The sequence below is a fragment of the Anguilla anguilla genome, chromosome 8, assembly GCF_013347855.1.
Source record: "Anguilla anguilla isolate fAngAng1 chromosome 8, fAngAng1.pri, whole genome shotgun sequence".
NCBI classification, from domain to species: domain Eukaryota; kingdom Metazoa; phylum Chordata; class Actinopteri; order Anguilliformes; family Anguillidae; genus Anguilla; species Anguilla anguilla.
Window position 1 is genome coordinate 7,826,772 of NC_049208.1, and position 26,326 is coordinate 7,853,097.

Sequence of the window (26,326 nt, forward strand, 5' to 3'; positions counted from 1 at the left end):
CCTCCCCTCAGGACAGAGCTTCAGAACTCACCTGAGCGAGAGTGCGCTCCACCCTCTGCACCTGCACAGGGAACTGCTGCTCGTTCACAGTGATGACATGGCCCGTTTGGGACAGGACCCGCTCAGCATCTGGGGCGGGGGGGGGGGGAGAGAGAGAGATGGTGCCACTTACACGGAAAGTAGGGAAATACATTTCCAAATTATTTCTGTACATATATCATACTCAAGTGAGAGACTGGCAAGAAGGGATTTATGGTTAAAAAAAAATTAATTAATTAATAAATAGCTCCAAGCTGGGTGGCCAGGACCCAGAGTCATTGCAGACATAGCTGGACTCATCCACCCAGATCAGAGAGAAAGCTGCTCTCGAGAGATTGAAGGACATCAAGATGGTCATACTCATAGAGAGAGTTGGTTAACATACCAAAAACATAATAATTGTGCCCTCCTACATGACCTCCATAACGTTCCGGACAAAAACATATTTTTGCCGGACCCTGAGTGCCAGCGAGCCAGGGAATGTCTCTTACTGGAGTGACCGGCTTGCTCGCTGACTCCCCATCGTTATGAGTGGCGGTGTACAGCAGGTGGCGGTATAAATCCATGGTTGAAACGTGCATGAGTGGTGGAGCCGTGCAGACAATGGCGGTATTAATCTTAAACGACTAGTAACACATGTACGATCATTTTGAAGGACAGAAAAACAGCGCAATTGATGATGTGAAATGGTGTTCATGTTGTAGGAAGCTAGCTAGTGAGTATATTAATAGTCTACAGTATTTTGGTTACAACAGTTGCAAGTTTTCCTGCTAACGAATGAGTTTCTAGATTACAGCTCAATGGCTAGTAATAAGTAGCTAACCTTGAATGACGTGCTAAAGGCTTACTGATTGCTAACTAGCTACTTAGCTAACGTCCATTAATGAAATAGTGAAATAGTGAAGCCAGTTGAGTTGCCTATCGATAGCGAGAGATCTTGTTTAGATATGGTGTTCACCATACCTTGGAATCATAGACTTCTTTTTGCAACCGATTCAAAAATATTAATAGAATGTGTTATAATTTTGACTTTAAAGAAAGATAAAGTATCTTCAGGAACCTATGTGCAAGGAGGGTCCAGTAAGAAAGTGCTGTGGTTTCTCCATGGTGAAAGCGTAGTGTATAGCTGGGAATCCGCACTTTAACTACGTGCGAATTGTTGGATTACCCGAACTAAAATCGAGTACGCAGCCAAATCAAGAAAAAATATATTGCTGTCCCAGACGTTAATGTAGAAGGTACATCATGTTCCTACGTTGCACCCAATTAAAAAATGAGACCGTTTACTACAAGATCAGCGATCAGCGAGGGTAGTCCTTCCAGACTTCCGCCAGCGCCAACAGGTCGATGCAGGACTTTCTCAAAGCACTCGTTAATCAACACACCAGAACCTTAATCGGCTCAATGAATCAATGACTTAACACAGGAGTGTTCAGTCTCTGTGTATACAGGCTTTTCTTGTAGCCCTGCACCACACTCTGACACCGTTCACCGATCAGAAAGCTACTAAAAAATTTGAATCGCTGAAATCACACGGACGAAGGACGAATAAGGGTACCCCGGCTGCACACAGAAATATGACAAACAGTCAGTTTCCAGGACACCCTTCCTTATCCAGTTCCCGTGTGAAAGTCTGGACTAACGTTAGCCGCAACGAAGCCTCAGCTTTGTCCCGAGGCCTCCAGTCACAGAACTTTGAGATACTGCAGGACACCAAGATGACCACAATTACTCTCTCCGTAGCAAAAATCCTCAATTAAAACCAAAGCGGAAAAAAAAATAAAAACATAAAAAAAACCACCACCAACAAATACAAGCTTGCACACGATATAGATACAAATCAGTGACAGAATGCACTGTTCTTAAAAAATAAATAACTCAATAAATAAAAATAAATAATAAGTGAACAACGCCACTTATTATGTGAGGGTCATTCTCATTTAACAGAGATCACAAAGAAAATGAATTAAGTGAGATTTTGGACAAAAAAGAAAAACAAAAAAAGATATTTCCACTCCCAAAAAGTATTAACATTTGAAATTATTTCATAAAGCATTTTATAGAGGGTGATTTGAGAATGAATCTCTGGAACCATGAATGCTTTATTCATGAGTAAGGGCTGTTCTCCTGTTCTGATTGGCAGAATAATGGCTGTTCTCGTGTCCTGATTGGCAGAATAAGGGCTGCTCTCCTCCCCCGATTGGCCGGTTCTGCACTCCGGTACCTCTGGGGTCGCGGAAGACGACGCAGGCCCGGTCGGGTTCTGGGGCGGGGTAGAGCACGCGCAGGACCTCGCCCCCCCCGTGGCGCCGACGCTGGAAGTAAAGGGTCAGTTTGTTCCTCATCGTGCCGGGGGGGGTCCCCCAAGGAAGCTGGGTCACCACGACGACCTGACCGTCGTCCACCGGGCCCCCGCCCCCCGCGCTGTCCTGCACGCGGCCGGGGGCGCCTTCCGGAGGGCGGGGGCCGCCGTCGCTCAGCCCACTCGCGTTTGGCATTTGCGCCGCCTCTGTGGAGCTGAAATCAATTTTCCGCTGCAAGAGGTCTGTAAAGCACGTAGGCGTTTCCTTTTAAGGTACTCTTTATATAAACTTCCCTTCAGTCAAAGAAAGAAAAAAAAAAAATTTGCACCAGATTATTTCAACACCCCCCCCCCCCCCCCCCCCCCCCCCAAAAAAAAAAAAAAAGTGGAAAATGATTTAACTAAACCCAAGGCATTATTAACTCCTTTAACTGAGTGGAAAAATTTGTCAAGGTACAATACATGCAAAACAAGGCACGTCACATTCTAGCCAAAACAGTAAGGAGACACAGTGCTCCCCCTACTGGCGACATTTAACACCAACCATCTTTTTCCAATTCAATTCATGACGCCGTGCTTCACAACAAGCAAGGCTGTTAAAATAACTCAGTTTTTTTTTTTATAAAACTGGGGAAATGCCATGTCTCGTGTTGTCGTACGTCTCATAATTAAAAGATTAAAGACTCACCTTTGTTATTAGAGTTGAGTTCGTTGAGTTCGTTAGTGATTCTCTGAAGCTGCAGGTTCGTGAAGATGTTTTCTATGTCCACAGTGTTTGAGGAAGTGACACCTGGGACTGTAGCTGGGGAATAAAAAGTTTCTAAGGATAGTAGCACTAAAAATAAACATGCAAACAAGTTTATTATTGAAAAATGAGAAGATAGTAGCACTAAAAATAAACATGCAAACAAGTTTATTATTGAAAAACGAGAAGACTGATTGATGACTTGATTTACGGAACTGGAAAAATAATTTAGGGGCATAATAATATCTCAAATCACTTAAATACTGTATTTTGGTGAAACAACTTTTTAAAAACATAATGCCCACTGAAGCCCTCATAACAATATACATGTGACCAGAAAACAATTTTAAAAATGTGCATGGAAAATTAGCATTTGATCTTTTCAACATGAATCCCTCTACGCCTGCTGTCTGACCCTCTCCCGCATATACTTTCCTTGCTAAGAAGTTCTACGTAATCAAATTCATACTGACATACATTATCTACCTGATGTTTACTATTAAATTATAACATTACGGAGTGTAGCACAGTGGGTAAGGAACTGGGCTTGTAACCGAAAGGTCGCAGGTTCGATTCCCGGGTAGGACACTGCCGTTGTACCCTTGAGCAAGGTACTTAACCGAAATTGCTTCAGTATATATCTAGCTGTATAAATGGATACAATGTAAAAAATGCTATGTAAAAGTTGTGTAAGTCGCTCTGGATAAGAGTGTCTGCTAAATGTCTGTAATGTAATGTAATTACAAATTCGCACAAGCTAATTGTGTTTGTCCTGACTAGACTAGACGTGGATTTTTAACGCCAGCACCTCCAGTGGGTCGCAAGCAGAAAGGGAGAGCCGTCGGCAGGTCTTACCTGGGGGTGTCTGGGCGAAGGGGTTGGTGGGGGGAAAGGCCCGACTGCTCGGAGCCTCGAAAGTGATCCCCAAATCCAGCAGCTCCTCCGTGTAGGACCTCCGCACCCTCCGTTCAGTGCTGGGATCCGGGTGGCTGAGTTTGGTGGCGGCGGCAGTGGGCGGGGCTGGAACGCAATAACAAAATTGAGCAGGGAATTCGAAAGCGAAAGTGACTCTGCCTTTCCTGGGGAAGCGGCCAACTGGGCAAACGGAATGCTGAAAAAATGTGTGTGTGGGCCTGTGCGCGCGTGTCTGTGTGCGCCTGCGCGCGTGTGTGTGTGTCTGTGTGCGTGTGTGTGTGCATGCGTTTCCTGTAATCCCGACTGTCCTGTTTCTCCTTCAGTTTGCTGACATCATGCTGATAAGGAGTTCTGACAGAGTTTCATGACATCACCGAAAGACCGGTACACCTAGGCCTACACCTGCCCCACAGGCAAAAAAACAAAACGCATTCATAATTTCCATTACACCAAATACTGAACAAACACATCTCCACACCGATAGACTACATTACTATCTAAACGGCAACATTATGTTTTCCACTCACAATCTAAGTAAGGAATATTTAAAGTAAAATATCTCACATATTCATCTTTTCATAACATCTTTTTACAACAAATAAAACATTATTGTGAAGTCATTTTTTATTTTATAATATTCATTTTTTCTACACACTTGGAATGTCCAGTTCTCATTGCTTGCATATTCTGTGGAGTGGGGAGAGCAAAACATGTGTGTGTGCGTGTGTGTGTGTAGGTAGGTACGGGCGCGTGTGTGTCCAGACTGGCGTGTCCCCAAACACCCGCACCTTTTCTCTCTGTAGCCCTCACCACCCACCAGCCCACCGCCCCCCCCCCCCCCCCCCCACTGAGCCGCGTGGACATATCGGTCACGGTCCCGGCGACCGCGCACGCATCCGATCGAGCGAAGGAGCCGCTAATGCGCGGCCGGGCGGGCGGCGCGCGGTCGGGGTTCCATTAGCGACCGCGGCGCGCGTCACGGCGCCAAAGAGCAGACCTCAGACCCACGCGCCCCCCCTGGAGGGCCTGCACTGCGGTCTCACACACACGCGCACGGACCGCACGCTGGGCAGTCAGACTGGAAACCTTCGCGTAAAAGGGCAGTCTCGCCAGGTACCTAAATGCAGGGGCGTCCCTGCCCCCGATCGCGTTCAAAAACCAACACTAAACACAGCGACATTAAAGAAGTAAAAAAAAAGGAGAACTTAAAAGACCTTAAAAACCAAGATAAAAAAACAACAACTCTTCATTAACTGATATTCGTATTCCTCACTGAAAGTGTGTGAACACAGGCCCCTCTGCACAGACCTTGCCTGCACGCTGACAACTGCAGTTCCACTGCAGCACTGCTGGCGAAAGACTATTTAAAGCTGCAGTAGGTATTTTTGTATTCAGCACAAAGTTGTTCAAGACATGAACCGATCAAAGTGTGTCTCTTTCTCTGTGGGCAGGGCCGACAAGTGTTACGATTTTCAAAATATTTTTCACAACATTGCACCGGTTGAGGAAGTTGCCTCCTGCAGCTATAAACCTTAGATCACGGGGTGCACAGGCTTCTTAAATATTAAAGTAACTGAAAGTAACACACCCCCTCTTAGACGTAATTCAAACATAGTACAACTGGCCAACGAGAGTCATGACGGTCATTCAAGGTAGCAGTAGAAACCAGGTCGTTCAGGGCAGCAGTAGTAGTAATCAATTCATTCAGGGTATTAGTTGAAATCAGGCCATTCATGTCAGTAGTAGAAATCAGGTGATTCAGGATAGTGGCAGAAATCAGGTGATTCAGGATAGTGGCAGAAATCAGGTGATTCAGGATAGTGGCAGAAATCAGGTGATTCAGGATAGTGGAAGAAATCAGGTGATTCAGGATAGTGGCAGAAATCAGGTGATTCAGGATAGTGGCAGAAATCAGGTGATTCAGGATAGTAGTTGAAATCAGAAGAAGAACACTCACTGTTATCGCCGGCTCCCTGCAGAGAGGAAACGGGGGAGGCCGTGGAACTGGCGGCTAACACGTGCTGAGCAGAGGGGCTCCGCGGGTACGGCTGGCTGGGAGGGACAAAAAGCACAGGCGCCGTTCAAGCTGAGCTCACACGCCAAACGCAAGCAGACGCGGGGTCGGACGCGTACCGCGTCCTGCGGCTAAATCGACGGCTGCGTTTCCCCGCACGCTTCACACACCGCGACGCAGTCAGAGGTACAGAGAAGATCCTCCGTATCCTGAACGTCTGCATCATACTTTAGCACTGCTCTGCGGGAGGAAATGAAACAGCTCCAAGCCTGAGGCTGGCTCAAATCAGTCAGGGAGGGGAGTGGGTCTGTGGGTAAACAGCACGGAGACCGCACTGGCATCCTGCACCATCTCGGGGGGGGTGGGGGGGGGGGGGTTACACCATGTGGTGATGGACTTACCTGGGACTGGGGAAGTAGCGGTTGAGAGACTGCGCAGGGTTGTGGTGGCCTAGGCGGAACAGACAAATGCCTCGATCATCAGCGCGTCCACATCAAGCGCACAAATCAAACACCACAACAGGTCCACTCGACTGACTCTGGCCGTTAAAGACGGCACTGAATTTCAAACACAATTCCGTATCTGTGACAGTGGCTGCCTGAAACTCCAGTAAAGTTCATTCCCCTTTGCGCATTCCAGATAGCACATTATCAGTGGGAATGTTTCCTTGCGCATATACCTCAGAATCCAAGGGGCTACACACTAGCAAAGCACAGGCCCAGACTGTGGCATTTCTGAACTGTATGTTCAGGGCTAGCGAATGCACTGGTGTTGAATGCCGAGTGTGCATATCAGACCACTGTCCTCACCTGGTAGGAAAGGAGACTGCGGGTGCTGGGCAGGGGGTGGGGTCTGTGGGCACATGGCAAACAGGGGGGTCTCCCGCTGAAAGGCTGCACTCATCTCCTTCAACACAGTAGAAAGGTTGGACTGTCCCTGGCAATGAAAATCAGAGGCAGAAAATACATGTATTTCCATGGTAACAACAAAATTTATCACTGAAGACAGCCCCGTTCCAGGAGATCTACTGTCCTGAAGGTTTTCACTCCAACCCTAACACAACACACCTCATTCAACAGCTAGAGCTGGGCTGCCCAACCCTGTTCCTGGATATCTACCATCCTGTAGGTTTTCACTCCAAACCTAATTGGGCACACCTGATTCTACTAGTTAGCTGCTCAACCAGATCTCTAGTTGTTGAATGAGGTGCGCTTTTTTTCAGGGTTTGAGTGAAAAACTACAGGATGGTAGATCTCCAGGTACAGGGTTAGGTGAGCAAAATTTGGTTGCCAAAAATAATGTAGTGCTCTGTGCTTTTAACACTTATTTATTTAGGGAACAACCTCACACGTTTCTAGGTCATGTGACTTCCTGAGACGTCACATGCACTGCAATGTGGTCAGAATTGCAACACGTCCTCTGCTGGTCTGAGTCCCAGACATGAAGATAATTCCTTAAATAACTACCCTTTGGGGTTTGAGGTTCAGAACGTGAATTACGTCTCAAAACATCCAACCGTACAAACGGCTAATCGCGAGAAGAAAATCAAACAGCATCACCACGTGAGTTGCTCTGGATAAGGGCATCTACTAATACAGTAAGACTCTGCTGAACATTTTTGATTAGCCTTAGCGCACTCAGTCTGAGTGTTCAGCCAGAGTTTGACATTGACAGCACACCGCATGACGGAGCAACACATTAAAATGACAGTGAAGGAAGACAAAGGCGTCCAAGCTGGCACAAAACGTTCTCACAGAGTTGCCGCCACGCAGCGACGACGTTGCAACATTGAGCAAACGTTCAGGCAACACTGTGAGAACGTTCCGCGTTAGCTCTGGAGGGATCGCGGGCAGCGGCGGCTCACCGGCTGCCAGGCGCTGAGGATCGGCAGGTGAACGTGGCCCCTCGCGTCCACGCAGCTGCACTTGGGGTTGATCACCATGGCGACCGAGGGCCGCAAAGAGCACTTGGGGGGACTCTGAGGGTGCGTGTCGTGAAGCCAAATGCATATTGGGATGTCGTACACATTACCTGGGGTTTCCAAAACACACATACACACACACACACACACACACACACACACACACAGGCAATATTTTAAGGCACAGAACTAACATTGTTCAGTACTGTAATGCTTGGCCATGCTTGCACTCAACATTACATTAGAACACCATCAGTCGATGGCAGTAGAGTTAGAACTTCTGAACATGATACACTTCTCTGATGTATGATACACTAAACCTTTAAATCTCACACGTTTAGGGCATCTGCAGAACAAATGACGCAGTACTCTACCAGTCTGACATTTACCTTCATACCAAATGGGAATGGTGCCGGCCAAATTCACCAGCTTCTTTTTGTTTCCATCGCTGTAGCCTACAAAAAAAGTGTACACATATACATTTTATTTTAGTAAACCTTTTGTAAGTAGTCCAATGCTTAGTCACAGAATAATATTAGCGGTGGCAATGCTATTAAAAGTCACACAGCTATTTGCAGCTGTGTTCGTACAGTGATCGCCAGGTCCAGGTCTGGTTTGTGGTCCACAAAATGTTAAGTCAGCTTTTCAAGACTTCGTGTGAACTTCTGCTTTTAACTGTTTCATATCTAACATTTGTCCATGCACTAGCTACAGCCATAGACTGCAAGTATGGCTAAAATATTTCACCGTGCTCAAGTACAGGAGTAAACCCAGCAAGGTTTACAGGGCTGTCACAAAACTAGAACTAAGGTAACTGGTAGGAATACAAAACAGCACGCAGTTCGGCCCTCCGGGACCGAGGTTGTGGACCCCTGTGTAAGAACTGTAATCATTACTACATTACAGGCATCTAGCACACTCTTATCCAGTTATCCAGTGCAACTTTTTACATAGCATTTACACTGCATCCATTTATACAGCTGGAGATACACAGAAGCAATGCAGGTTAAGTACCTTGCTTAAGAGAACAGCAAAGCAGTGTCCCACCTGGGAACTGATCCTGTGATTTTAGGTTGCAAGACCAGCTCCTTAGCCATTATACTACACTGCCGCCCGAAATAATAATACTCATATTACTATCATGAGTAAGCTGAACGGTGTGTCACCATGGGTGAACACGTAGAAATCTAAAAACTACGGAAACTATAGCCTATATGCTCTGGTCTGCACTGGAGCCCTCGCTGTGTACTCACAGTAGAAGTCCACATACAGGTCCAGGTCCCTGAAAACTGCGGTCACAGCCCTGACATCATTCAGTGCCTCTGTGGGGTGGACATATCCGCACTGCAAGCAAGAGAAACACAGAGATACGGTCACACTGTAACGTAAAACCGGCCGGGCATGCTGTCTCTGCAAACTGTGGTGTAATCACAAAACCTGTGCATGCATGCACAGATAACCAGGGTGATTTTATTTTTTTTCCAGCGCGAATGATTTGCATAATTTGTAAATCGTTCAGATTTTGGCCCCACATAATGGATTGCATGGGGCTTATTTTTGGTTCACACCAGGACAAAAACGCGTCCCTGTGACTTTGGGGTGAGCTCGGTTCTGCCTGAGTTCAGGGACAATGTTTTCCAATGAGCCAACCAGAATTCCAGTATACACAGGCATGGTCTAATGACTTTAGTTCAAGTTTAACAAATAAAACCATTGAAGCGATACATTATACAACCGACATGCAATGTTACCTTGCTAGATAATAAGCAACCCTTATGTTCATTGAAAGTTCCAGAACGGAGTGCTTCTACTCTACTTGACAAATTAACGAAAGCATTGATTAATGAACGATTTTGAGTGCGCTTCAAATTGCAGCTCTCAAATTCGGTCCAGGGGACACCCCTGTGTATTCCGATTTTCGTTCCAACCACATTTGCTATCCAAGAATTTTAACAAGCTGTTAATTTTGCTTAATTACGCTTTTTGTGTTTTGAGGGATTATTAACCCTCCTATGCCACATTATGTCATAAATAGCATATCCACATTGTGCTACATTGCACATTGCTTTGCAAATGATCAAATCAAATCTTTAAAATGATTTGAAATGATAAATAGCAAAACCTGCACTGTCTTAGATTAACACAATGCAGGTTTGGCTCGTTGTTATTTACAAATCAATAAGAAGCCTATTGATTCACCTCAGTCCTTAATTTGATCAGTTAATTAAAAAAAAAAAAAAAACATTGTGATATTAATATGCAGAGTTGACTCGTTATCATTTTCTTTGTCTTCGAATACACTCTTCATTATCTACCAAATGGTTCGTTTTAACGGCCATGTGTCCACAATTTCACCAATTAGGAGCCTATTCGCCTAAGCCTTTAATTGAATCAGTTATTTTATTTATTTATTTACTTATAACTTTTTTGAGGTAATGTAATATAGCACAATGCATTGTTTGTAACATAATGTGGTTTAAGAGAGTAAATAATCCCACAAAACATGGACAGCGCAATTAAGATAAAATAACTGCTTGTTAAAAATTCTGTAACTGCAATTGTGGTTAAAACGAAAATCATCACACATAGGGCCCCCCCCCGCCGGGACTGCAGTTTTAAAAACAACAGGCAAATGGGACACAACTACCTAGCCTAGTTAAGTAGCATTAGTTAGCCAAGCATTTACGGCCAACAAACCATTCCTAAAACATAAACTTAACGTACTAGCTAAGCGAGCTTGCTTATAACATTGTGGTTGTGAACATTCGTCGCTTCTTACGACGATTAGCAAGTTAATTAAATTTGCTTTACGTGGCAAACTGTACGAAGTTACCAACTAAAACTCGGACAATCCGTTGCATGTGAAATATAGCTAACGTTAGCAAAAATAGTTGTTGATAAAGCCAGCCACCTAGCTAGCAAAGCCTGCTCGGTAAAGTCTACCGGGAAATTACGAACTGTTATTTTATCTAGCTAGACTGTTGAGTGTTGTCACTGTTGTTAGCGAGTTACCTACAAATTAGCAGGCACGTTACAAAACTGACTCAATCTTAGTTAAGACTTCGCTTAATAGTCGTCATACCTAGTCAGTTTTAATTAACTGGTTTTCTGTAAAAATCCACTCTTGTTCACACGACCTATTGCGTAATTTAGACGACAGGTAGCTAGCTTTGCTAGATTAGATGACTAGCATGTGCCTGACTTGGCTTTCTGTCCAATTCCATGGACGACATGCGTGACAGTTCATTTGCAACTCTGGCCCTCCGCAATATCACTATACTTGACAAACGCTCGATAAAGTACTGCAAAATAAACAGTAACATGGACACCTAATATCAGCTAGCGGTGATATGGCTAATACCAGCGAGCGTTTATACAGTGGAATTTGCTATCTATGTACTCCATACCTCAGTCAGAGCTGCATGTTCCTGGTCTGCATTTACCCGCGACATTCTCTCAAGATTATAAATTTAACACCCGGAGACATCATAGACCACTAAACTGTACATTACTGACTGCTATGCTAGCCATTTTTAGCTATCAGCGTAATAGCCCGCTATGATGTTTGTGTGTGATCGAAGCATAGGCGTGGCATTCAGTATCAGCCGACAAGAAGTTTCGGTGTTGTCTGCCGCAGGGTTGCCATGTTTATCCGTAATCCCCAAACAAGTTACTGGAAAACGTAGCCTATTTGCCAAGCACGCTCCAATCGTTAGGTTGCGCGGCCCACAGAACTGTATACGGCCAACATGAAAACCAACGCGTCAATATCCGCATTCTGGAAAGACATATTCCCAAAAACAAACTACTATGCTTCTTTCAACACACTACGAAATAAGAAAATAAGTTTATTTCTGCTCAGGCGAAATATTGCTCATAAATGGAAAATGTAAATCGCCTTTTCAATACTCAAGAAGTCAGCATAATCAGTGACAAGTTTGGGTGATAAAGCCACAGAGGGGTAATACTAGGTTGTGTATTGTTTATTTATAGAATTTCACATTTTGATTACTTAACGTGTTAATTAGGGGCACGTACATCATTTTGCCATGTTGTTTGGAGCAAATGAAAGAAAACTGACATACTTACTTCCCTCCATATAGTATTTCAAAACACTCTTGATATATATATATATATATATATATATACACACACACACTGTAGTATAAATGAGGTTTGGAAGCAAAAATCCTCAAATGCATGAAATGAGTCGTGACATTTCCAGTTGACAGCATTAGATGATGAACAGCAATTTCAAAAAAATGATATTGAATGTGAGCTGGTTTTATCACTGTTGTTTCTCTGAAATAGGTCGGATTGTTTTCTAAATGAATCTTACTTGATTGTTCAGTAAATTCTCCTGGAACCAAATTCCTCTCTCAAAGTTACCTGTCAAGGTAAATAATACAAATAAAAATCTGATGACTGTTCAGTTAATATCTCAATCAAACGAATCCTATGAAGAGCTAGTCGAGTCCCAGCACAGCCCAATCAGAGCACTTGACAGCGGTGGAGAGTTCTTCAGTCCATGGGACCCTACTTCATCATCACTCACCCAAAGACACTTTTCAAAAAATCAAAACATTGGGCCTCATTCACAAAACTTTTATTAAATTATTCTTGCTTGTGTTCTTTAAAAATCTCCTATGGAAAACCAAAATGGGAATCGTGACACATGTACTGACCTTTGATTGTGAGCATATGAGTGTATGAGATAATGAATGCTGACTGTTTGTAAATTTTATGTGCAATCGTGTTCATGTGATTAGCATAACAGGAAACAACCTTGAACAAATTCAAATAAGAAAAAAAAAAAAAGATGAATGCCGAAATGTTCTTGGAAACATCCTTAGACACGTTGTACGATGAAATGTGATCATACACGTTTTGTGAATGAGGCCCATTGCTTCTTAAAATAACGCCCATATACAATTACAGTAAGAGCAGCTGGAAAGCTTCAATACTTTCAGTATCATTACATTACAGGCATTTAGCAGACGCTCTTATCCAGAGCGACTTACACAACTTTTACGTAGCATTTTACATTGTATCCATTTATACAGCTGGATATATACTGAAGCAATTCTGGTTAAGTACCTTGCTCAAGGGTACAACGGCAGTGTCCAGTATTACTTTCATTTTGAAATTATACAGTTGTCTGTTTGTTCAACGCAAACGTTTTTCATAAATATATTAAATATTATATAAAAATGATTCAGCACAGCATTTCCTTCGATTGGAGGACATTTAAGCCTCTGAGCCTACAGTGCTTGCTAGGGTACTGTGAACTCGCATTGCATATCGATGTGATCATCACTGATTTAATTATAGGATGCTAATTGTGTCAGCTGAACATATAAATGTTCTTAGACAATAACTAGAGAAGGCAAGCTGCTGGATTAAGTTCATTGCAAGATAAATGTTGCGTGGCTGGGCAAAATCATCTCATGGTGACATTTAAGCATGCACGTTCTTATTAAAAAATCACCCCCAACTGGCAGTTTTTCTGCGATGCTATGACTAGTTTTAGGAAGCCTTACTGACAATAATATTCACACGTTCAGTGCCATGGTCATCTCCCCTGCTGGTGTGTTTGATGGCATGTCTTCTCACGGAGTACTTTTTCCCCTCATCTGTATTAAACATCAATTAAAGAAATCCTTGGGCATTTTTGACATTCTTGGCAGAGGGTGTCGCCCTCATGGTGTTTTTAGAGGGCTGAGTCGGAGTTTGCCTGGGAAGATTTTAACTGACTCTGTCTCTTAACTGACGTGCCAAGCTGCATCACTGATGGGTATGTGACCCTGCGGTATCCCACAAAGTATTCTCCGGGGAGTCATTTGGCAAGCAAAAGTGAGAGAAGAAACAAACATCTGTCAACCGAGAGAAATAGACTGTAATCAAGTCTCAAGTCTTGGAAAAAACAAAGCTACCAAAGCTGTTTTTTTTTCAGTGATGATAAATGACTTTTTTAAATTTCGCTTTTTGCAGATCTGATTTTATGTTGCCTCAAACACACAGAGGCTTTAAGATAAACATTTTCCAGGAGGAGGAACAAAAATGTAATCCATAAGCAAACCAATTATTATTTTGTTTTTTTACACAAGCTATTATCTTTATCAAAAAATGAAATATCCATGCAGGATGATATTTTCTCCCCATTCGCACAAAATGCTTTGTAACATATCTGAGGATTAGCTCCTCCGGACAGCTTTAGGACAGTGCAAGAATGGGAGATAAAGTCCAGGAAACAGAAACATGTTGAAATGAAAGGCAAAATGTGTACCATTGCTGACCTTTGCAGCCAATGCAGTTTCTCAGGAGCAAGATGTCTGCCAAAGGCAATTGCATAATCCCCCGCATACAGTCCATGAAATGGAGCCCACCTGATTAAAAATGTGCCTGCGCAGCTGGCAAAAGAACAGTTTTCACAGGAAGTGCAAAACGAATTGTGTGGAACATAAAGGAAGCTAGATATCTATGTGCCACCTCTGTCACCCATATCTCTAAGTTCCACCTACACCTCCACCTAATTCATCATGTTCTAGCCCCCGCACCCTCCCCCACTCCCAAGTCCTGGAGCTCCTTTCTGCCTCTGTGCGGGCGTGATGAATCCCCTTCTTAATTTTTCCAGAGTGTTCTATTCATCTCCTCTCCTCCGCATAGCGCTCCCTCTATCATCTGCAGTCAGGGCGCAGACTCCACCCCCCAGGTCTGGTCCAAAAGTGGGGAGGGGGGGGGGGGGGGGGGGTTGGCATACAGACTTTGCCACCCCTTTGACATTCCTCATTTTACCCTAGGGGCAGTGAAATTTTAGGAGGTGGAAATCACTGATATTGAGATGTATTACTATTATCAGGACATATACATTATATACATTTCTTGGGTCTTTCAAAAGCTTAAAAAATGTACGCAACCAATTAAGGAACAACGGCAACCAGAGTTCAAACAGAATTTAGAAAATGTGGAATTTTTTAAAATCAAGATTTGTTGGATAACATAATTTAGTTCAAATTTAGCCTTTGATTAAAGTTCAGTTAATTTAATCGCTGGTCCTCTTTTATTTGCAATTCTGGTGTCACTGTGGGACTGCATCTGAAAACAGGAGGCATGTTATTACCTTCATTAAAATCAGATCAATTGTCCCTGGGAACAAAGTTTATTTAATGTTCAATATAAAATTCAATATATGATTGCGCTACACACAGTGGATAATTTGTGTTTCCAGCAAGACTGTAGGGTACAGCGACGTCCCATTTATACTCAGCGTTTCCGCGGCGCAGTAATCCGTCTCATTTTAATTCGTCTTATTATCAATGACGTGATCATTTATTTCCCCGCTTTCATTATGGCTCTAACACCCCGATGGCCACCTCGGACTTTATTTTACTATTGAGCCACTGAGTTCATGCAGTAACACACTCTGAACACTAGGGGTCATTGTTACACTGACAATCTTACGCTTCTCTATGCTAAGTCTCAACTTGCTCCTGAATCATAATGGTCACGACAATGTAAATATGAGTAGGCATATATTAAGTTTATTACCCATGGCACCGTCTCATTCAGGCTCCCAGTGCACTTATATGAGGCAATGGTATTTTTTTCTTTGTCGTTTAAGTTCAATTTCCAAACCAAGGTGACAGATAGCTTGTGTGTGTGCGTGCGTGCGCGTACGTGTGTGTGTGCGTGTATGTGCGTGCTTGTGTGTGTGTGCATGTATGTGTGTGCTTGTGTGTGTGTATGCAGGTGTGCGTGTGTGTGTGTGTGCGTGTGTGTGTGTGTGTGTGCATGCTTGTTGGTGTGTGCGTATGTGTGTGCGTGCGCACGTGTGTGTTTGTGTGCATGCGTGTGTGTTTGTGCGTGCGTGTGTGCCCGTCTACGTGTGTGTGTGTGTGTGTGTGTGTCAAGATGGGGGCCTCTAGTAGAGAGAAGATGGAGTGAGTGACTGAGAGAGGAGGGTGCCGGTGAGGTAAGGCGGTGAGACTAATGTTGTTTTCAGACTGTCATAAAAGGCGACTGGGGAGTGGCAGGGGAAGTGGAGGGGGGGGGGGGGGGGGGCGGGGTTTAAACGAACCAGTGCGTAGGAGAAAAGCTTATTTCTGCTGATGACAATATCTACAGCCCCCGCTGAGTGCGATTATGCTGTGAAGGTGACACCGGCGACCAGGTAGAGCTGGCAGCGCGTCCCGCGCCTCTCCTCTCCGGGCGGGGGAGCGCAGCCAAGGCTCAACGTGCTTCGGAGCAGCGATCAGGGGCCCCCCGAACTAACGCTGCGGGGGGTTCCACTTTCTCACCGCCGGCAAACCGAGTCCAGCGAACACAAAATGTCCTCACAATGTCAGCGCAATGTTGTGTCGGCGTTCGTAGCATTACGCGGCAGCAACGCCGCGAGGACGCTTCGCGTTAGCCTGGGACGCCCGTCGCGCAGCGGACGCGCAAGCGAGAGACGCCAGCGTCGGCGAAACGAGATTTAAAAAAAAAAAAAACCCAGACTGTGGACTAAACCGTAACGCTTTACTTTTGTCAGAGACGGCAAAAAAAAGGGGCTTTTTGTGAATGCCGAACAGGCAGGCCCGGGGATAAGCAGGCTCTCGAAATGCAACAACCTGCCCGGCTTTTAATGAGGCGCCAGGCTAAGCTATGTGGGAATACGGGCGGATGCGCGGGGGGGATGTGTTCGGATGTGTTCGACAGCCGGGATCCTGTAGCCGGAGCGCGTTCAGCCGAATCCCGCCCGCCGGCTTCAGAGGGCTCCGGGTGGCGCTCTTTGATATTTATTTGCGGCTTCTTGCTCTCGGTTTTTTTTACCACGTACGGCGGGGCGTGTGTGCGGAGCGCGCGAAACGAGCGGCTCGGGGAGAGCGGGGAAGGGCGGAGCCGAGGGGCCGCCGCGGAGCCTCTCCATCTGGGCCGCGGTCCCCCCCTGACTGCCCCTGAGTCCAGGGGCCTTATTGAGCCACTGACCTACTTCCACACAATGGAGACTCACTTCACCGCTTTCCCACCGCACCAGGGAAATTCCCCCAACCGCCACCCACCCCCCCCACCCACTCCACTCCACTCCTCCTCACCCACCCTCAATAGCCCCGGAGTGGATATGCCCAGCTGCACATTTAGCACTCCCCCGACCCCCCCCCCCCCACACCACCACACACACACACACACACACAAACACACACGCACACCGCAGCTCTACCACCCCTCAAGGACGCACATGTTGAAGTGCAGTTTTGTGAGCGGCAGGCTGGCCGAGGTCCAGCTGTTGCGTAGCCTAAGCGGAACGCCAGGAGTGCTCAGACTGCTGTGCGACGGGTTGATCGGAGACCGAGGGTGACTGTCGCTGTGGGAACGCCGTGGGAACGCCGAGGCGGCAGGGGGCCTCAGGAGGGGCGAGGTCCCGTCCCGTGCGAAACAGGCGGGGGGGTTCACACAGGGTGTATCTGCCGGTCCTGCAGGTTTTAGGGGTGCTTTTCAATTAGCGTGTAAGGTTGGGGCAACACAGCTGATGCAGTCTCTAATCCAAGCAATTCAACCTATTAAAGAGGCTGCAGTTTGATGTGGGGCCGTATCAGAACCCCATCTGGCTTAAAAGGGTGGAGGGTTCGGTGTGAAAAGCCTGTTTCAGAGGTTTATGGATTTCTTCATCTGACATTAAAGAAACATTACCACATTTAAAGAGATGATATTTTTAAAATGTCTTCAGTTCAGTACTGAAGACTCAAGCTACACACACACACACTCATATACATACACACATACACCACGCACACTCACATATATACACCCACACACTGCACACACGCACATTCACACACCTACTCCCACACACACATACACACATACACTCACTCATTTACTCACTCACTCACTCACACACTCACACACACACTCACTCAGTCACATACACACATGTACACACACACACGCACACACTCACTCATTTACTCACTCTCTCACTTACTCACTCACTCAGACACATACACACATGTACACACTCACTCACTCACTCACTCACTCACTCACTCAGTCACATACACACATGTACACACACACATACTCCCACACACACACGCACACACTCACTCACTCACTCACTCACATACACACACGCGTATGCACACATACACACACATACTCACACACACACACACACACGCGCTCAGAGTTGGGGCCTCTGGGTTATGTGGCCCATGGCGGCGTGTAAAAAGGATTGCTTGACAGCACAGATGAAACGCAGCGGTGTACGTGAGCGTGCAGGCATGCCTCGAGAGCTCGATGCTCCTGCGCTCGAGGGCTGGAGTTCACCTTGGGACTAGAGCAGCTCGTTTCAGACACACAACACGCCGCCACAACACAGAGGTCAGCAGTGAAATTCAACCGGGTCAACCAGAAGTGAATTTTTACCACAAAGGTGCCACGACCTTCGACCCAGCTTCCTAACCACAAATGACAGATCCCGTTTGAAGAGCAGGCTTTGGAGATGAACTAAGTCAAGCTGAACACAGGCATTCTGGTACAGTGCTGCTTTGTAAAGGCCTAACAGTAGATCACAGATCACTCCTTTTACTGTCTGACCCCAAATGCTAATCTTGGAAATGTTTACCCACCATAAAATTGATCCCAAATCTTATGGGGTGGAAAAAAAACAGATTTAGTGACCAGACTCAAAAAGGCTGTTTCATTTTCTTTCTACCTATTTCCTCTTCTCTCATCTTTATCTTGTCCTTTCAGTTCAGTTACACTTGTAAATAAACAGCTTGTCGTTCATATATCACGCGGCTCCAGTTCAAAGCGTGAACTTCACCCGGGTGAAACAGGTTCCATGCCCTGGAACCACTTCAAGGAAGAGATATAATCCTTTGAGGGATAAAAGAGATTCGCTCATTTTATTTTTTTTTTAAAGTTTGGAGAAAAAAAAAAAAAACCACAGCTCACTCAAGACGCCGTAAATTCAAAGCTCTCTGGAACCTTTTGCATGTTGTTTGACGATCCAAAGCAAACATGGTGCCATCCGTTCTCGCACTGAATCACGTCCATCGTCGCTGTCATAGACCCCAATCGATCAACTGAATTCTTCTCCAGCTTTAAGTGACCTACTCAATTGTCTCGGTGGCATTTGAAAGCTAGAGATAGAGCGTGTGTTTGTTGTGTGTGTCATGTGTGTGTGCGTGTGTTGGGGGGGTGGGGGGTGGAGGGGGTTGTGTTGATGAAGTTGGGCTATTGGATCTGGCAAAAGGACAAAGCAAGCCTGTCAGATTCACTCTGCTTTCCACAGACCTTAATTGGGTTTGTCATCGGCTAATGATCACCCCCATTGAGGATGCTCCAGGGTGCTTCATGGAGCGCAAGGAGATCCATGGTGATTTGGGACACTTAAATGAAAGCCAGAGGGTGTCTCCCGACCATGGCTGTACCCCATTTTCTGGAGCGGTACAGACAGTCCTGGAGAACATCCAGCTTCCACAAACCCCACGGCACCTCTCAGTCACTCTTAAGGTTTGTCTGGAAAGGACTGCTCATTTTAGTTTTTCATGGTCTCAAGGCCACATGTTAGAGGCACACTACGCCGGATTTTCACCTTGAATGTATATTATAAAATAACCATGAAAAAGGCATATCTGTGATATGCAGGCAATGTCTGTCTATACCCTAGACCCTTTCTCAGTGCAGCTACAGACCTTTGGTGATGACTGTCCTTCAGAGTAGACACTGCAAAAAAACAGTCAAAAGTTATGAAAACGATAACATGTTATACACAACTGAAAAAAAACAAAAAAAAACTGACCCTTCGGTCCAGAAAAAATAACATTCACTTGCAAATGAGTCAATCGGTCTTAGAAACACTATTTGATTTCAGTCAATGCAATCCATTCAACCTGCACTTCTCCTCCTCACACATTGAGGTATATGCATAAGCTCATGTTTATATGGTTATAGACGGCAATTCAAAATGTCTAGATTGGCCTCTACTCACCTGGTTCCTCGCTCGCTGGTTTCACAAAGTGGCAGAGCGATTCATACGTTGATTCACATTTTTACCCGCAGAACTGTTAATCGCTAGGCCTCAAATCGATTTACGATACGCTGCGATGCGCCATTCAGTTTGCTCCGACTCATTGTCAGAGTTCTTATTCTGTTAGCCAACCAAATATGGACGTTTCCATTAAACCTCGATCCGGTGTTCCTCCCGCACACTCCACTCACTCCGCCGCTGTGTGTTTAGCTGTGAATAGCTCTCCAGCCCATAATTAGCGCCTACCATGACACTTTTCAGTAATGCCCTTTATACGCATTCAGCACGGCTGGACAAAAAGCCAGAAGAGGAGGAGGAGGAGGAGGAGGAGAAGGAGGAGAAACCATCTCAGCTGCAATATCTTCAGCGGGCAAGTGTGGCCCAAACCCTCGCTCACAGTGAGTGACGTTGCTATTGTCCCCAGCCCCTTTTAGGAGGGGGGGGGGGGGGTCACAGATGTTTCCCCAGGATGAAAGCACAGAAAAAAATCAATTCATACGACCATAAAACACCAGCGGAGAGCCGGTTCCCCCGTTTAGCACTGGTGACATATCACAGGTGTTTTTTTCTAATAGCCAGCAGTGTTCTATTTTGTGTTAGGGCCTGACGTGAACTGCTGTGTGTCAGGCCTGAAGAATGAGCCAACACTGTTAGTCTGTAGCTTTCCGCTGTATGTTATATGCTCACTGCCTTACTTATGACAGTTCACGTGCTAAATCCCTAAAAAAAAACAACAAAAAAATGAAAACCAGTGAATGTAGTAGACAGGCTTATCCAGGGAAATTTATCTAAGGATGTCATTGTTTTGACAGTTACCTGAGCAACCACCATCAGGAGCCATTTCTGAGACTTCGTTGGCCATCATTCTCACAAGGCTTCGCTAATGCTGCCGCAACATACAGCTAACGCTGCCGCAACGTATCATTAATGCTGCTGCAACGTTAACGCTAATGCTACCGTAACATAAAGCTAACGCTGCCGCAATGTGTAACTAACGCTGCCGCAACGTTTGTTGCACAGCAGCCACTGGCATGTCCGTGAGCGCAGGGCGTGTCGGTTGCTCATTCACAGTAGAGGTTTTTTATGGTGGGTCAAAGAGCCATGTATGGGACATGCCTTTTAAAAACACAATTTACGAGCGTTCGTTTTTTTTTGTTCTTTCTACAGCCGTGTCTGAGCCCTGTCCACGCACTGCCGTTCCGAGCCTCAGTCCTGTCGGGATACTCGTGATTTCCCGCTGGGATACTCGTGATTTCCCGCCGGGATACTCGTGATTTCCTGCTGGGATACTCGTGATTTCCTGCTGGGATACTCGTGATTTCCCGCCGGGATACTCGTGATTTCCTGCCGGGATACTCGTGATTTCCCGCTGGGATACTCGTGATTTCCTGCCTGGATACTCGTGATTTCCTGCCTGGATACTCGTGATTTCCCGCTGGGATACTCGTGATTTCCTGCCGGGATACTCGTGATTTCCCGCCGGGATACTCGTGATTTCCTGCCGGGATACTCGTGATTTCCTTAACCTGTGGCCGGAGACCACGACCGGCCGAACCCCGTCTGAAAGCGGGTTTGACGTCTCAGCGGTGCGTGCAGTAGATTTCTCATCGCGCTGACCTTTCGGGCCAATTATGAAGTGTCGAGCGGGGGGGGGGGGGGGGGGGGGGTATAACAAAGGCTAAATCAGGAACACGAATGAGGTCCCCGGGATGGCAGAGGCCCCTTTCTGATCAAGGGCCAAACGTCTGAGAGAGGCGCTCACGAGTGGACGCACGACTGTTGACCTTCAGGGCAGAGAAGGATTCATTCGGAAATCCTACAGGGCCCGGCATTCAGACTTTCGCACTCGAGACGCGGCGAGAAAAAGATTGCCGTTCTAGAACACGGCGGAGAAAAAGCAAAGTGGATGCAATTCTAAAAGCCTGGCCCGGCAATTTATGACCTAGAAATTGCTGCCATTGTACGATACAATAGGAGAAAATTCCAGACATTTTTTTTTTTTTTTTTGTCAGCAGACTCCCCCATTCAACACAAATTGTTTGGCTGAAGTGCCCCCCTTGACATTTTATCCAAATCAAATCTTTCATCAAATGTCAGGAAATGCCACAGCGGGCTTCTTAGCATGTTTCATTTAGCTTTGCAAAAACAGTCTTAATGTTACTTTTTTATTGTTGCTATGATTATTATTATTATTATTGCATTGTGTTTTTTAAATTCTATTTGTAGAACTGTTTTACAAATCAAAGCAAGCATTTAAAGCTCACTCAATAGCTTGTGTGCACTGGCATAGCCCCACCTTTGTGATGGGACTCTTGCTCAGGTCATTAATCCTGGGGACAGGTCTTTGACAGACACACTCTCATCTCGTCTTTCACCTCAAGCTTTGCTCTGTACATTGTTTCTATTGATCGAAAATCCAGCGTCACATAAATACGCGGTGGCAGATGATAAAATAACTTTCACGATTTTTTTTTTTTCGTGTGAGCTCAGAGCACAAGGCCGAAATAGCGCGGTCCACCCAGAATGATGTCCTGTCACGTCCACAGCTCCGGAAGTCTGACTAAAAAAAAAAAAAAAAAAAAAAAAAAAACCTATCATTACTGAGATTAATCCTTAAGAGTTCGCCCTCCTCTGACACATTTCAAACGAGGGACATGTTTCTGTTGGATCTGTTCCATTCAAAAATGGACCCGTGAGACACCGGCTCCTGTCAGATTTTTTGTTTTTTGGCTCGTTCTCCATTTCGCCGCGGCGCTCGCAGACGTGAACGGCGGGCTCAGTGACGCGGGCGCAGACCGTCTGAGCGATGTCCGCTGCCGCCGGCCTCCCGCTCACCGAAGTCCGTTACGCGGGAGAACATTGCCGTCGCTCCACTCCTCTTCCCACTCCCTCGTTCCTTCCATCCCGGCGGCTGACCTTTTTCCCCCCCCGCTCGTCCTTCTTCGACGATGTTGCCACGCGGCCCCCCCCCCCCCCCGGCCCCCGTGTCGCTGTTGTTCGAGCTTGTCTCAGCTCGTCGGATGCGTCTGCGCGCGCGTTTAGCATGCCGCGCCGCGTCCCTGGAAGTGTCTGGCCGAGGCTGAGAATGCTGATCGGGCAGAAATCAAACGCACGCAGTGAGACGGAGCCGCGGGGGAGCCCAGCGTACCTCCCAAATGAGAAAGCGGCCCTTTGGTCGATCAGCACCCATTTCAGCGCACAGAGCCGAAAAACAAAAGTGCTGAAAGGCCCTTCTTTAACGCTCACATTTTTAACAACCGAGAGCAGTGCTTCGTTCAAATCCGGGCATAGCTATTTTCACGCGAGTGCCTCTCTGCGCGAAGCACAACGTGTCGACACAATGTTGAGTGCGAAAAAGCTTAATTTTCATAATACAACCCTTCTAAAACAGTCATTACCTTTGTCTGTGCGGAGACCAACGCAGTTCACGGGAGAACTTTCGATCTGAGTGCTTTCGAAAATAATCGCCTCCGCTGTTCTTTTTTGGCAAACTAAAAACAACAAAAACAACGACAACAACAACAAAACTTCCAACAACTTTACTTTCCCAAACATAATGAATAAAACCTGGAAGTCAGACTTGATTTCCCACATTAACCGATTCACGAACTTGTGATGTATTTGCTGTACCAGTTTTCAGTCTTTCAATTAGCTGTGCCCCCTTGTGAATTGACAATTCCAAAATTCTCCTGGAAACTTTTCCGAACTTTGCCTGATCTTCTCCAAACAAAATTTCACAAATGTCCACAGCAGCAGCGGTCAGGGACCACAGATTCACCAACAGTAGGTGCCTAATTTTTTAATTTTGCAAATGTGCTGTGGCATCATACAACATCAGTGTCCTCTGAGGTGCGCTCAGACGCCATCCCTTCCTTGGTTTTCTGCTGCTGTTTAAAGTCGATCAACTTCCTGTTGAAATACTCAGTGGGGTTTCTGACTGGGTCTGAATGATTTCCTTCCAAGTATCACATAAAAAAATAATCAGATATTATTCTCTCGATTCGCAAGCCGCTTCAAACAAATGCCGGGCTCAGGCAGAGGCTTAGCCTTCGTAACGAATTCAAATTTTTAAGTGGGTCCTACTTCATGCTGTAGGCCTACTGTTTGTGCCTTTGTGTTTTTGACAGTTGGCTTCGGCCTTCTTAAGGTACTTTCTTTTCCTTTACTAATTACAAATGTGTCAGGTTTTTTTTTTTGTGAGACTTCACAGGGTTTACGAATGAACATATTTAGCTAGAGAACAATGGTTATTAAACAATTGCCATTAAATTGTATCCTAAATTAAGCTGTGGCATGCCCTCCAATTATTGAATAACATTCATCAACAGCACAGACCCCCATTTGGACTACCTGCGATAGGGGAAAATGTGAAGAATCCTTTGGATGTACAGCCATTTCATTCTGTTCTCAACTTCTACAAGCATTCAATAATATGCACACCTACTTTACTTGTTTTTTTTTTACTGAGATCGTGGGAGTCGAAGTAGTCAAGCAAAGAAACTCATGGGGATTCCATACCTGTGGGGTCGGTACAATCACAGTACATATGAACAATAAAGCAGCATGGCGGTACAGCGGTTAGCACTGTTTCCCTGCAAGGTGAAAGTTCTGGGTTTGAGTACCAGCAGGCCTGGATCCTCTCTGGGTGGAGTTCACATGTTCTTCTAGTGTTTGTGTGGGTTTCTCAGGGACAACAGACTCCCCTGGCGAAACATTTACAGAAATGTTATTAATGTGCACATCCCTGTCAAATACACAAAAAAAAAAAAAAAAAAAATATATATATATATAAAATGTAATATTAAATTAAAAAGCTGACGTCTTAGACCATGACTGCTTGTTTCTGACTGTTGCCTAGAGCGTGAGTCAGGTCCTTTTCAGCGGCTGGCCGTGCAGAGATGCAGACGTCAGCCGTGGTTCAGAACCTTCCGGAACTCTTCTGCGCTCCAGCCAAGCAGCCTCTGGTGACTCTGGTGAGCAACTTTCCCTCTCTGATCCGGGTGGATGAGTCTAGCTGCATCTGCAACGACTCCGGGTCCTGACCACCCACCTTGGAGAAATTTATTCCATTTTTTGTATTTATATTTTATTTATTTATTTATTTATTTATTTATTTATTTATTTATTTATTTATTTATTTATTCATTTATACTATAAATCCCTTCTTGCCAGTCTCTCACTTGAGCACGATATCTATGCAGAAGTAATTTGTGAAATGCATTTCCCTTCTTTCCACGTAAGTAGCACCATCTCTCTCTCTCTCCCTCTCCCTCTCCCTCTTCCCCCCTCTCTCTCTCTCCCTCTCAGACCACAGCCTCAGCGTATAAGGGCCCTCTGAGCTCTTTGTTAATTGGATAAATCTGTTCTTCGTCTCCGCTGACTCAGCGACTCTCTCCCCCCGGCCACCTCACCCCTCGTGACCCGGCGGTCGTTCGGGGGATTTTAGCGCTGCGCTGGACTCCCCCGGTGACTTTGAAACCCACGCCAGAGCCATTCCAATGAGCCGCCTTATCCCCCGAAGTCTTCACCCAGGCCCAAAAAAAAAGACAAAAAAAAAACCTCGCTTCTTTAGTGACTCGTAGTTCTGCGCTCTGCTCTTTTCCCCTTTCTTGAAAAGTGCCGTCCGTCGAGCATCTCAGTTTCTGCAAGAGCCGGAGGCAATCAAGAGCAAATACACAAAATACCTAATCTCTAAGATGGAACATGAGAAATAAATATGTCCGTTCTCAAGGTGTCGCACAGCTGGACAAATTGTCTACGGGATAAAATGGTTGAAGGAAATTATTGTTGTGGTTAATGGGATACGACTAATTTAATGAAGAGAGCTGAGGGAAATAAAACCTAGTGACATTGCTGTGTATTACTGCGTGTGTGTGGGTGAGAAAATGTGCGTGTTTGTGTGTGTGTGTGTGTGTGTGTATGTGTGTGTGGTGTGTACGTGTGTGTGTGTGCATTACATTACATTACAGGCATTTGGCAGACGCTCTTATCCAGAGCGACGTACAACAAAGTGTATAACCATAGCTAGGAACAAGTGTGTCGAAAACCCTAGAGAGAAGTACCGGTCCAAGTGCAGGGAACAACGGCATAGTTTAACTTGGACCATGTAGGTTAATCTGATTAGCACTAACACAAACAAGAACAGCAACAACGCAGTCTATGCAAAAAATACAAGCAGTAGTTAAGACACGAGGGCATTAACTAAGTCAACTAAGAAACAGCTACCGAGTTACAACCCTAAGCTTTTAAGTCAATTTAGAGATTACAGGGAGGTAGGGAGGGATGGGGAGAGGTGCAGCCTGAAGAGGTGAGTCTTCAGTTGTCGCTTGAAGTGGGTCAGTGTCTCAGCTGTTCTGACCTCCATGGGGAGGTCA

The 26,326-nt window shown here is 45.6% G+C and overlaps 1 protein-coding gene and 1 long non-coding RNA gene across 3 annotated transcripts in view; one reads left to right on the forward strand and one right to left on the reverse strand.

Annotated features, from left to right (window-relative positions):
- si:dkey-181m9.8 (E3 ubiquitin-protein ligase RNF31) overlaps positions 1-11,585 on the reverse strand; it is a 19,011-nt gene extending 7,426 nt beyond the window's left edge. The window contains exons 1-11 of one of the 2 annotated variants that reach the window (XM_035427830.1): positions 11,344-11,585; positions 9,190-9,280; positions 8,326-8,391; positions 7,880-8,046; positions 6,825-6,951; positions 6,417-6,465; positions 5,959-6,053; positions 3,942-4,106; positions 3,030-3,143; positions 2,264-2,584; positions 32-129 (exon numbers count right to left, since the gene is read on the reverse strand). In XM_035427830.1, coding sequence (XP_035283721.1) covers positions 32-129; positions 2,264-2,584; positions 3,030-3,143; positions 3,942-4,106; positions 5,959-6,053; positions 6,417-6,465; positions 6,825-6,951; positions 7,880-8,046; positions 8,326-8,391; positions 9,190-9,280; positions 11,344-11,388 — 1,338 coding nt within the window. In that variant the 5' untranslated portion in view covers positions 11,389-11,585. The remainder of the gene's footprint in view (positions 1-31; positions 130-2,263; positions 2,585-3,029; positions 3,144-3,941; positions 4,107-5,958; positions 6,054-6,416; positions 6,466-6,824; positions 6,952-7,879; positions 8,047-8,325; positions 8,392-9,189; positions 9,281-11,343) is intronic. The other variant, XM_035427831.1, reaches the window with a different exon arrangement.
- A 4,234-nt stretch (positions 11,586-15,819) lies between these two features.
- On the forward strand, positions 15,820-25,628 carry LOC118232757. Its single transcript, XR_004766388.1, has 3 exons — positions 15,820-15,908; positions 24,811-24,925; positions 25,260-25,628. It is a non-coding gene; the product is annotated as an uncharacterized LOC118232757 (long non-coding RNA).
- The last annotated feature ends 698 nt before the right edge of the window (positions 25,629-26,326 follow it).